The sequence below is a fragment of the Mustela nigripes genome, chromosome 17, assembly GCF_022355385.1.
Source record: "Mustela nigripes isolate SB6536 chromosome 17, MUSNIG.SB6536, whole genome shotgun sequence".
In the NCBI taxonomy this organism is placed as follows: Eukaryota; Metazoa; Chordata; class Mammalia; order Carnivora; family Mustelidae; genus Mustela; species Mustela nigripes.
Genome location: NC_081573.1, coordinates 9,800,378 through 9,811,535, shown reverse-complemented (window position 1 = coordinate 9,811,535; position 11,158 = coordinate 9,800,378). Strand labels below are relative to the sequence as shown.

General features: G+C 60.2%; 1 protein-coding gene across 1 annotated transcript in view; it reads left to right on the top strand.

Annotated features, from left to right (window-relative positions):
- The window catches only part of ERFL (ETS repressor factor like), a 34,559-nt gene that overhangs the window by 17,910 nt on the left and 5,491 nt on the right, over positions 1-11,158 (top strand). Inside the window, exon 3 of the mRNA XM_059383404.1 lies at positions 717-1,189. Within this exon, the coding sequence (XP_059239387.1) occupies positions 717-1,189 (473 nt within the window). The remainder of the gene's footprint in view (positions 1-716; positions 1,190-11,158) is intronic.

The window sequence follows — 11,158 nt, the reverse complement described above, 5'->3', positions numbered from 1 at the left end:
GGCAGCTCAGCAAGATTGCACCAACCCCCACTGACCTCAGGGGACGGGGGGGTGGGGGGAGGGTGCTGGGGTCTCAGGGCCCTCAGGCCAGGGGTTGTTCTCTGGTTATTTCAGTGGGAGCAGATCCCGGCCCTTCCCGGTGGCTGCGGGTGTGGTGAGTTCCTGCGACCCATAGGCCCCTGCAGGGGAATGTGGCTGTGTCTGTCCATAGGGCCCAGGCTTGTGTGTTAGGAGGTGGAGTGTAACTGCATGTCACTGTGGTTGTGAGTGTGTGGGTCAGGGCACATCTGTGTGTCAGGTTTGTGTGTCCCAGTGCCCGCTAGGCTGTGGAGCCCTGCGTCCTGCGTGTGTGTTGGCACTGTCAGTGCCAGTGTATCCGTGCGTCCCGACGTCCTGGGCCTGTGTGTCCGGGTTCGGTTTCGCGTGTCCAGGAGGAGGTCCCAGACGCGTAATTGCTACCTCCACCTCCCGCCCGCGGGTGGGTTTGTCCGAGTGCCCTCCTCGGGAGGGGAGGGGCGGGGCGGGGCGGGGGGGGGGTGTCTCTCCACCTCTCCACCCACCCCGCCCCCACTCCCACTCCCTCAGTCCCGGGATCGAACCTTATTTAGAGTCGCGATTCGACATCTGTTTTCAAATTTGATCAGCTCTGAACTTTATTTTCCGAGTTTGAGGAAAATTATATTCCATCGATCGCGCTCCCGCCCCCTCCCCCGCAGCGCCCGCCGCCGCCGCCGCCTCCATATATCTGCGCGCCGAGCCGGCCCGGCGGCCGCAAGGGCGGAGGCGCGCCGCGCGCCGCGGAGGAGCAGAGGGAGGAGGAGGAGGAGGAGGAAGCGCAGGAGGCTCGGCAGGCCGGCCGCCCGCGACCCCCACGCCCCGCGCCCCCGCCCCGCGCCCGGCGGCCCGCGTTTCTCCCCGCGCCTCTCTCTCGCGGGCCCCTCTCCGCGCCTCCCGGTCCCCGCGCGGCCCCCCTCTCCGGGTCCCCGGCCGTCCTTCTGGGTCCGGGTCTCTCCTCTACTCTCGCTTCCGTTCTGTCCCCCCGGGACCCCGGGCGTCGCCCCCCCACCCCCGCCCGGCCTCGCCCCCCACCCCGGGGCCCGCTCCCCAGGACGCCGCGGGGACCATGGCCGCGGGATCCCAACTTTAAACACTTGTCGCCGGACCGGAGCGGAGGCGCAAACCCCGGAAAGTGAGTGAGCGCCGCGGACCGGCGCAGGGGCGGGGAGGGGGCGGGGCGCGGGAGGTGCTCCCGGGGGACCTTCGGAGCCTGGCCGCGGAGCCCGGGGCGGGGAAGGCGGGCGGGGTCGTCTGCCCCCGCGGAGGCGGCGGGTGGGGCAGCGCTCGGCTCTGGGGAGGTGGGAGGGGGAGAGGGCTGGAGGTGCGCGCTCGGAGCTGGGGCCCGGGACGCGGGGGCGGAGGAGCGCGTGCGAGAGTGTGAGGGGTGGGGGCCGGGAGAGCCGGGGTCGGTTTGGGAACCGGGGCTGGGGGGCACACCTGAGGGTGGGCCTGGACCTTTGGGGCTAGAATCCTGGGGCGGTGAGATGGGGGGCTAGGGGCCAGGACTGAGGACTTGGAATTTGGGACCTGGGGGTTCAGAGCCAAGAGACTGCATATTTGGGGTTGAGAGTTGACTGGGGTTGTGGGTCAGCCAAGGGGAGTGGACATTTGGGGCTGTGTGGTAGTATGTAGGTTTGGATGGGGGTGAGCTGGGAGGTCTGGGTTTGGAGCTGGAGCTCAAGGCTGAGGGTATGCACAGTTGGCTCTAGATATTTGGGGCGTGGATATCCGGTGTAGGGGATTCAGCATGGCCTGTGGGAAGGACATTGGGCCAATAAATGGGTCTGCACACTTTGGGGCTGGGAGTGCAGGTCTAGCCCTGACCTTCGGGGTTTGCGGGGGGCTGAGTCCTTCTGGGGACTGGCGGCTGAGTATGCTGTGTCCCCTCTCTGTCATTCCAGCACTGTCCCAGGACCGTGCAGGGCCACCTCTGCTGTGTCTTCTCTGGCTGGGTCTCTCCTTACCGTGTCTCTCTCTCTTTGGGCACCTCCGTGTCCACCTCTAACTCCCAGGATCTCTCTCTGTCTCTTTTGGGCTCTTTATCTGTGTCTCTGGCAGCAGCATCTCTCTCTTCCTCTTGGTCCAACTCTTGGACTGTCTCAGAATCTCTGTGCGTCTCTCTCTTCGCGTCTTTCTCAGCATCTCTTTCTGTCTCTCTGTCTCTGCCTTTCTCTGTCTCTTACTATCTCTTTGTCTCTGTCTCTCCCAGCATCTCTGTCTCTGTCTCCCCCTCGCTGGTTTCCGCTCAGATTAAGCCGGGGACCTAATTCCAGGCCCAGGATCGAATTTTCTGGCAACAAAGGGAAATAGCGAATCGATCGGTCGCTCCGGAGATTAAGAGACAAGCGGCGCGCGGATCTATCACGGCTAAACGGCCCCCCCGCCCGCTCCCCCTGCCCGGCCGGCCCGCCGAGGCCCAGACGCGCTCCGCATTGCCAAGCAGCCTCAGGAGCCCGGCTGCCGGGCAGGCCCTGCCGGCCTCGCTGAGCCCAGAGCTCATGAGTGGGGAGCTAACCATGTGCCCTGCCCCTGCCTGGCTCCAAAGCCCGGGGAAGAGATCCCAGGGCTAGAACGGGCCCCTGGGGAGGGGAGGGGAGGGGAGGGAAGTGAGTGAAACCAAGGCCTCAGATGGCCCTGAAGAGCCACACTGCACATACCTGTGGCCTCAGGTAACACCTTTTGCTCATACCTGCCCCTCTGCACACCTGTCACCTTAACGTTTTCTCTTCAGTTCCCCACATCTGGATGGCCAGGTAACATCAGACTCCTTGTACCTGTCCCCTGCAGGTGACCTGTCCTCTTCATCTGTCCCTGTAGGTACCACCTGTTTCCTCTCAGTAGTTTTTCCAGGTTAACACTTGTCCCTTGAAACGTGCCCCAGAGATGCCCATAGTCTCTTAGGTAACACACGGCCCTTCTTACCTGCCCCTCCAGGTAACACCTGTTCTCCAGAATCTGCCCTTCCCGCTTGAATCCCTGCATCAGTCTCATTTCGTGCTGTTCTGTCCCTTTCCTACCTGCCCCTGTATCACCCCACATGTCCCCTAAAGCTTCAAACACACTTAGTTCTCACACTTTCATATTTCTTTGCTTCTGCCTCCCCTCAAGCAGTACCTGTTACCATATTTTCATGCGCGCGCGCGCCCGCACACACTAACACACCTTCCTTAGCTCAGCAACATGGACCCGAGCCTTCTCTTAATCTGCCCTCAGGTCACACCTGCCCCCTCCCACCTCTCTGGTCACATTCTTCTCCCTCACGGTGCTCACCTGGGCCACCCCATCCTGGTCCTTCCACAGGGGCTTCCAAACACATCTGCCTCACCCCAGTGCTCTCTGCAGGTCCCTAACTCCCCCACCCCTAACTCCCCCACCCTCCCATCTCTCACAGAGATACCTACTTCCGCCTGCCCTGCCCACACCTGTCCTCCGGGTAACTCATCCCAGACAACATGTGCACCTAACCCCTGGGTCTCCTGACCTCAGCACATCTTGACCGCTCACACGTACAGTGGTCCCTGGGTATCTGGTGTTTCCTCCTTCCTCCTGTCCTTCTCCTACAAGCTTTCATCCTCTGAAAGTCACCTGTCTTGCCTTCATACTTGCTGCTCACCTTCTTCTCGGTGTCTCTCTGTCTCTGCTTCTCCTTCATCTCACCATCTCACACACACTGCCCCTTCTCACAGGCACAGGTTGGGGCAGGGAATCTGTCTTTGGCCACGGGGTCCTGTCTGACCTGTATACCTGTTTCCCCACACCTGTCCCTCCGGCATCGTCTGCTTCTCTTCTTTACCCACACAAGTTCCCCATTTTCTCACTTCCTCCTTCCTTGCTGTCCAAGCTCACACCAGTATGTCTGCACCTCCCTCACCTGTCTGCCCACAGGCATCACCCGCTTGGGTTCCACCCCTCCCCTCACAGATGCTGAGACTTCCCCATCTGCACCCCCTCCTTAATCCACCTTTTCCAGTGGGCCTCTGCCCTACCCCTGGCATCCGTCCCCAGACTGTCCCCAAGGGAACACCTGCTCCTGCCCCCGACATAACATCCAGACCCAACATGGAGTCTCCCTCACGTCTCCCCATGCGATGTAACTCTTGTCCTTTCATAGCTTTTTCTTTAAAAAATAAAAGTTTTTTAAATGTAAGCTCCCTGCCCAATGTGAGGCTTGAACTCAGGACCCTGAGGTCAAGAGTCACAGGCTTTACTGATTGAGCCAGCCAGGCGCCTGCCTTTGTGGCTTTTTCAGACGTCGTGTACCTACCCCACAGCTCACAGCCACCTGTCCCAGCTGTGCTTGTCCGCACCAGTGGCTCATGCAAGCTGTCACCCCCACACCTTTGGAGCCCACCCTGAGATCCCTCTCCTGTCTCCCGCCCTGCTCCTCTCCGGAGATGCCTGTCCCTTTTCACGGAAGGCGTCACCAGCCCTCTGCCTGCTCAGGGAACACCTTAATGGAAGGGCATCACCTGTGCTGTTTGTTAAACACCTGGAACACCTGCCCCCAGCTGTTCTGCACCGGCCTGCTACATCATACACACTCCCTTATGCCAGAGGTTTTCAGACTTTGGCGGGAACTGGAAACCCCTTCAGGGCCTGCCGGGACCCAGAGCTCAGGGCCTCACGCCAGAGATTCTGGTGCAGCGGGGCTGGGATGGAGCCTGAGACTCTGCCTTCCTCACAAGCTGGTCCACCAACCACCCCTGGAGTAGCACGTGCCTGCTCCTCCCAAGTTCCCAACTCCTGCTTCCCCCCCACCCCAGATTTTATTTTTAAGTCACCTCTACACCCAGGGGGCTCGAACTCACAATGCTATCAAGAGTGGAGCACTCTCCTGTTGGAGCCTGCCAGGCTCCTCCTCCAGTGGCCGCTTATTCCACCCCCGCCCCCACCGGTCTCTGTGACAGGCAGTGTTCTCGGTTCTTCCTAACCACGGTCTCCTTTCATCCTCTCCAGGCCCGTATGAGGCACGTCCTTACTCTTCTCCCCACTGTACAGAGAAGGAAACTGAGCCCAGGGAAATGCAGTCATTTCTTGGAGGTCTCAGGAGCTGGTCGATCTTGGAGGCCGTCTGACTTCCGTCACCCAGGTGTCCCTAGCTCCCACACCTGCCTGTTAAGTGACCTCCTTCCTCCATGGACACATCTGCCCACCTTGTCGTTCGAGCATCGCCTGCCAGCTCTCCTGCACCCCAGCCTCCTGCCAGCCCCCCACTCCTGCCCTCCGACGCCCCTGCCTCCCTGCTGGCACACCTGGCCTCTCGCTGAGGGGGACTCCCTCCCACCTGCAGCCAGGCCGCCTGTATCCTGCCACCACACACCTGTCCCCTCAGACACACCTTGCTCTCCAGAACTACCCATCACTCCACAGGCTGCTTTCCCAGCTCCATCCCTCTCTGCCTGCCCTGTCTTTGTTCCCTTCCTCTCTCCCATCTCTGCGGCCCGGGCCTCGTCCCTGACTGTCTCCCAAGCTGAGACTCTTTTGCTGTCTCTTCCTACCTCCTTGTCTTTTCATTCTTTGTGTTTCTCTCTCTCTCTCTCTCTCTCTCTCTCTGTCTCTGTACCTTATCTCTTTTTATCATCTCTTTCCTTGTGTCCTGTACTCTCTCTCTCAGGCTCTCTCTGCCTCCCCCCTCCTCCTTTTTCCGGGTCCCTTGTTCTTTCTGGCAGTGCAGGTTTTGGGGGGCTTGAAGTCATGCTGACCTACATTTGAGCCAGGCCGCCCCACCCACCCCTGTGGGATTTCGGCCAAGTTACTTTCCTTATCTGAGCCTCAGTTTCCACGTCTGGGAAATGGGCATCCTGGCCATTGCTACCTCCCAGGTCTTGGCGAGGATGGGGTGGTGAGGGTGCCAGAGGTGCTGGGACAGATAGGGGCTGGTCTTCCCTCCAAGGCTCCCTTCCTCTTCCCCAGGGGTGCTGCCCCACCTGGCTGGCAGCAGCAGTGTGTGAGGTGGGGGAACGGAGGAGATGGGCAGAGGCGTCTGGGCCATGGCTTGGGCACAGGCCCGGGTGTGGGGCTGGGGACAGGGATCGATCTGCCTCGGCGGCAGAACGAGGGCCAGGATTGCATCTTGTCACAATAATTTATTGCTCTCATCCCATCTGATCGATGGAGCTGAATTAGCACCGTGCGACGCCCCTGGAGCCCCGAGCCTCCCCTAGCCTAGCCGGACCCCGGCCCTTTGCTGGCCCTCATGGGATCCCCTGAACCCCGGGCACTCAGCTCCAGCTGACCCAGGCCGCACACCTGGCCCCAGGCTCTCAGGCCCTGCCCTCTGTTTCCTGTCTTCCTACCCACTCTCTTCCCTTTCTGAGTCTCAACTTGGCCTTCCTGGGTCTTTGACCCCATTTATCTGCTCATTTTCTCTGACCCTCAGTCACTCCCTTCTCCCCCATTTCCCCATCTGTTTCCCTGTCCCCCTGTGTTCTGTGCCTCAGTTCCCCATCTGTCCCTTTGCCTCTCTGCTCCATTCCTGTCTCCATTCCTTCGCCCTCCTGTCTCCTGTCTATAGGCCTTTAACCCCGGGTCTGGCTATCCCTTGGTCTCTGGTTTTCTGTCCCTTGATGCCCTATCTCTCTGTCTCCCTGCCTTGCTCCTTTTAATCTGAATTTCCTTTAAACAATATTTCCTGAGCACATACTTGGTGCCAAGTCCTATGAACAGGATCCATGGTGCCCCTGAGTCCCAGAGCTCCTGGGATTAGCTGGCCACGCTTGCCTTCTGCTTTCTGTCCCTCTACCCCACCACCAGTCACAGTCATTGCTCCTGTAGCCGTCTGTCACTGTCTGTGGTGCAAGGCCTGGGGCCAAAAGGTCCAGCCCTGCCTTTGGGTGGGGCCTGGGGAGTGGGATTGAGCTGGGGGGAGGATGCTGGGACTAAGGAGCCTTGGTAGGAGGTAGGGGTTTGGGATGAGGGGGGAGTTGGGAATTGGTCTTGGCCAGGCAGAGATCTGGAGGGGAAGGAGTTGGGGTGACAGCCAGGGGCCCCCCCGTCAAACCTCTGCAACACAGACCCCCCCCCAAGGACTGCAACTGGGCATGACGCTGGCCTTGAACCCATACTTGTACTTCTCCCCGCTGACTTGTGTCTCTGCCCAGCAGCCCCCTGCCCTCCCTGTCCACTCCTTCGCCTCTGCCCTAATCCCTCAATTTTCCGCCTCTCTGCCCCTCCTCTCCTTCCTCTCTCACCCAGGTCCCTCCTTGGAGCAATCTCTCTTCCCGACCTCTGCTCCCTAGCTCCCTAATTCACTTTGTCCCGGCTGCTCTGACTCGCTCCCCTTCTCCGGGTTTCCCCTGGCTCTCCGCACCACCCCCACCTTCCACCACCAACAAGACCCCACCGGGGTCTTGTTCTTTCCCTGTCTTTGCAGGACTCTCTGCTCTCCCATCTTTTCTGCGTGTCCCTCTGGTCTCTGTCCCCATCTGTCTCCCGGTAGGTGTTGCTTCCTGCTTCTCTTTCTACGCGCCGCCCATGTCTCTCCTGCTCCCTGTTTCCCCCTCCATCCCCGGCCATGCTTCCTCCTTCTCTAGGGTCTCTGAGGGGAAGGGCAGGAGGATGCTGGCAGGGGATAGGGAAGCCGCCTGAGCTCCGTTCCGTGGTTGCGCCTCTCCCCTCCCTTCCCCCAGTTCTGTTTGGTAGGCGGGGTGCGTGGCACTGCAGCTCCTGCCTCCCCGGGGATGCTCTCCCCCCACCCCCCAACTGACATGGTTCCGCGTGCTGGCCACAGCCCCAGGGACGTTTGTGCAGACACTGGGACTCAGAGAGAGAGGGAGGGAGGAACAGGGAGGGGGTTGGATGGACCCAGAGACCCACGACAGACAGAGACACCAGCTCCAGGGAGAGACAGGGAGTGGGGGAGAGGGTGGGTATGAGGTCTCCACCTCTGCCCCAACTCCATCCTCCAAACGACCCCAAACCGCCTGTCACAGACACACCTTCTCCAGGCTGGGAAACCAGAGCCTTGTCTGTCTGCCAGTCTGTCCTTCTGTCTCTTGCACAGTGCACCTTCTGGCCCGCGTGCCCTTGTGTGTTTGTGTGTCTCCAGCTGTCTCAGTGTGTGACACTGCATGGGGGGGGCTCTCTCTGTGTGACTGGGATTTGTGTGGCAGTCCACGTAGGTGTGACCTGTGGCGGTGAGTGTGCGTCCCGAGCACAGGTGCGTGAGCGTGGGAGCAGGAGAAGCCCCCGGAGCCGTGTCTGTGAGCCTGTGCGTGACTGTTGTGTGATGCTGTGCTGTGAACGTCTGGGGTGACTGCCTGAAACTGGGCTGTGTCTGGACTTGGCCAGGCGGGTGGTGTGTCTCAGTGACCAGGGAGCACATCTCCCTGAAGGCAAGGAGACCGATTGAGGCCTGGTGGGAGGACAGAGTGGGTGCCAGACCCCCCGCACCGGGCTGGTGAGTGTGGGTGTGTGGACCTCAGGGAAGGAGCAGGTGTGGGATGGTGGTGCTTACGACCACCCTTCCCCCCAGACCTGGGCATCACAGCCGCCACCCGTGGGGGCCTGCTTGGTCATGGGCTCTGTGTTCTGGGGCGGCCGTTGTGCCTCTGAGCCTGCGGGCTGTGTCCAAGTCTGGGACTGGCCAGGAAATGATTCTGTGTGGGCGATGGAGAGCGTTGAAGTCTTCATGTGCTTGTGGGTGTGGGTCTGCGTGTGATGGTTGGATGGGGTCTGTGTGCCCTGCTCCAGGGAGCGGATGCCCAGTGGCTCGTGAGGCTGCACGTCTGGGATGACATGGGAGCACGGCCATGTGTTTGGCGCCGCTGCATGTGTTGTGTGGCTTCTGGCGGCCTGTGTGTTGCGGGTGCCCAGGTGTGTGTGGTTCCATCCTGGTGTTTTGTGTGTCCGTGTGGGCATGAGCGAGCCAGCAAAGGCACTAGCCTGTTGGGGCCACGACAGTGTGTGGCTTTGGGAGAAGTAGTGAGTGGTGTGCGTGCTTGTGTGTACATGTATGTACGTACGCACACACGCACTCTACACCCCAGGCACGGAGACACCCCGCCCGGGTCATGCTACAGCATTTGGTTGATGCAGGTCATGTCGGGAGGTGGGGTGACCTCGGGATTGCAGGTGGCAAGTCCAGGCAGGAAAGCCCCCGTCACCTTCCTGACCCTGTCTGCCCGGGGACAGCCCCAGGGACCTCCTTGGTGCCCATAGTGGGGCCTCCCTCGAACTCGTGTATGCTTAGAAGTGGCTGTGATCTGTATGGACAGGCATGTGTGTGTGCGCGTGTGCGTGCGTGCCACAGCGCGTCAGCTGGGCTCTGTGCGCCAGGATGGGACAGGGTGTGTGAAGTGTGCCTACTGGGGGTGCCTGGAGAGTGTGTGCGGGAGTCTGCCTGTGTGTCTGCTACGCGCACAGCTGTGTCCTCGTGGGTGTGTGGCACAGGGAGGGGTGTGTCTCCGGGTGGGGGCAGGTGGAGTGTGGGAGTGTGTGTGCGTGTCCAGGCATGATGTGTGTGCCTGTTGGGTGTGTGCGTGTGCGCGCGTGTGCGGGGGTGGCGGCAGGAGAAGGGTCTCGGGCCGCGTCTCTCTCCTCTTTAGACAGAGCCCCGGAGAAGATATGAAATTTAAAAAAAAAATCAATTTTCATTCCACTTGTGCAGATTGTGTTAAGGGGAGGGGGTGCTGGGTGAGGGATGAAGGGGCTGTTGAAGGGGGGGCGAGGCCCGAGGCGGCTCCCGAGGCGGCCAGAGCAGCTTAGAGAAATCAAAACAACTGGTTAAACCCCAGCCCAGGGGGCCGGGGTGATGGGGGGTGAGGAGACAGAGGCGATGGGAGAGAGAGAGACGCAGAGAGCCTGAGATACCCCGAGACAGAGAGAGACAGAGATGCCCCAAGACAGAGACAGAAACTCAGACCCTCAGAAACAGAGGTATCTGGAGCTAGAGACAGATGGAACAACAAAGACGTCAGTGAGCAAGACCTTGCAGCCCTGTGGGCCTGAAGGAGGCCGGGAGCCCCGTCTCTGGGGAGATGGTAGCAGAAGTAGGCCCGAGCCGTGCCCATTTCGTGCATGCCCACACAAGGCGTGAGAAGTGCGTGGATGGGGGGAGACAGTCAGACAGCTGGACCGATGGTGGCAGGAACAGTGGGGGCCCAGGGAGGCTTCAGCTCCCAGGGCCCACCTCAGCCGGACACAGCCCCTCACCCAGCCAGCCTTCGGGTCTGAGCGTGCCGCTGTGTGGGCTGACCCGTGTGTGTGTGTGTGGGGGGGGTCCACATGTGTTTGTGGTCTCATGGTGGCTGTCTGTGTGGGTGCCACACGTGCGTCTCTGGCTCTGTGAGCGTGGGAGCAGTGTGCACGTGGGGTCTCTGGTGCGTGTCTGTGGGACACTGGGTGCTTTGGGTGTTGCCTGTGTGGGACTTGGCTGTGCAGGGGTGTGTCTGGGTGGGCTTCTGTTCCTAGATGGCGTAGAGTCTGTGTGTCTGCCTTCGATTGTGAGCCTCAGTGTCCTTCTGCGTCTGTGTGGGTGGGTTTCTGTCTGTGATTGGGGATGGTGCGTCTTTGTTTCTGTGTGGCACTGAATTGGTGTGTGTGGTGTATGTGAATCTGTGTATAGCCATGTGTCTGTTTCTGTGTGAATATCTGTGGCCATCCTGGTGTGTGTGTGACGGTCATGGAGTGTGTGACCCTTGTGACCTGTATGTCTGTGTGTCGCAGAAGACATGGTGGTACGTGTGCCGAGCTGCTCTGTGGGTCTGTGTGATGAGTGTGGGTTGTTCGTCTTTTTGCGTACAATTTTGTTGACCTGTGCATCACACGTTAGTGTGATGTGTGTTGTGTGTGTGACAGTGGTGTGTGTGTCACTCAGCTGATGGTGTGTCTATGTGGTGTGTGACCATGTGATATGTGTGACTTTGTTGACCTGTGTCTGTGTGATGGGTTGGGCATGACCTTGTGGTGTGTATCACTTTGTTGACCTGTGTGTGATGTGTTGCAACGGTGTGGTGTGTGTGTGACTCTGGACCCGTGTTGGTGTGGTGTGGTGTGTGCGTGATTTTGGTGACCTGTGTCGTGTGGCGTGTGTGTGTGTGACTCTTGGCCCATGTCCGTGTGGTGTCCTGTGTGTGTGATTTTGTTGACCCGTGTCTGTGTG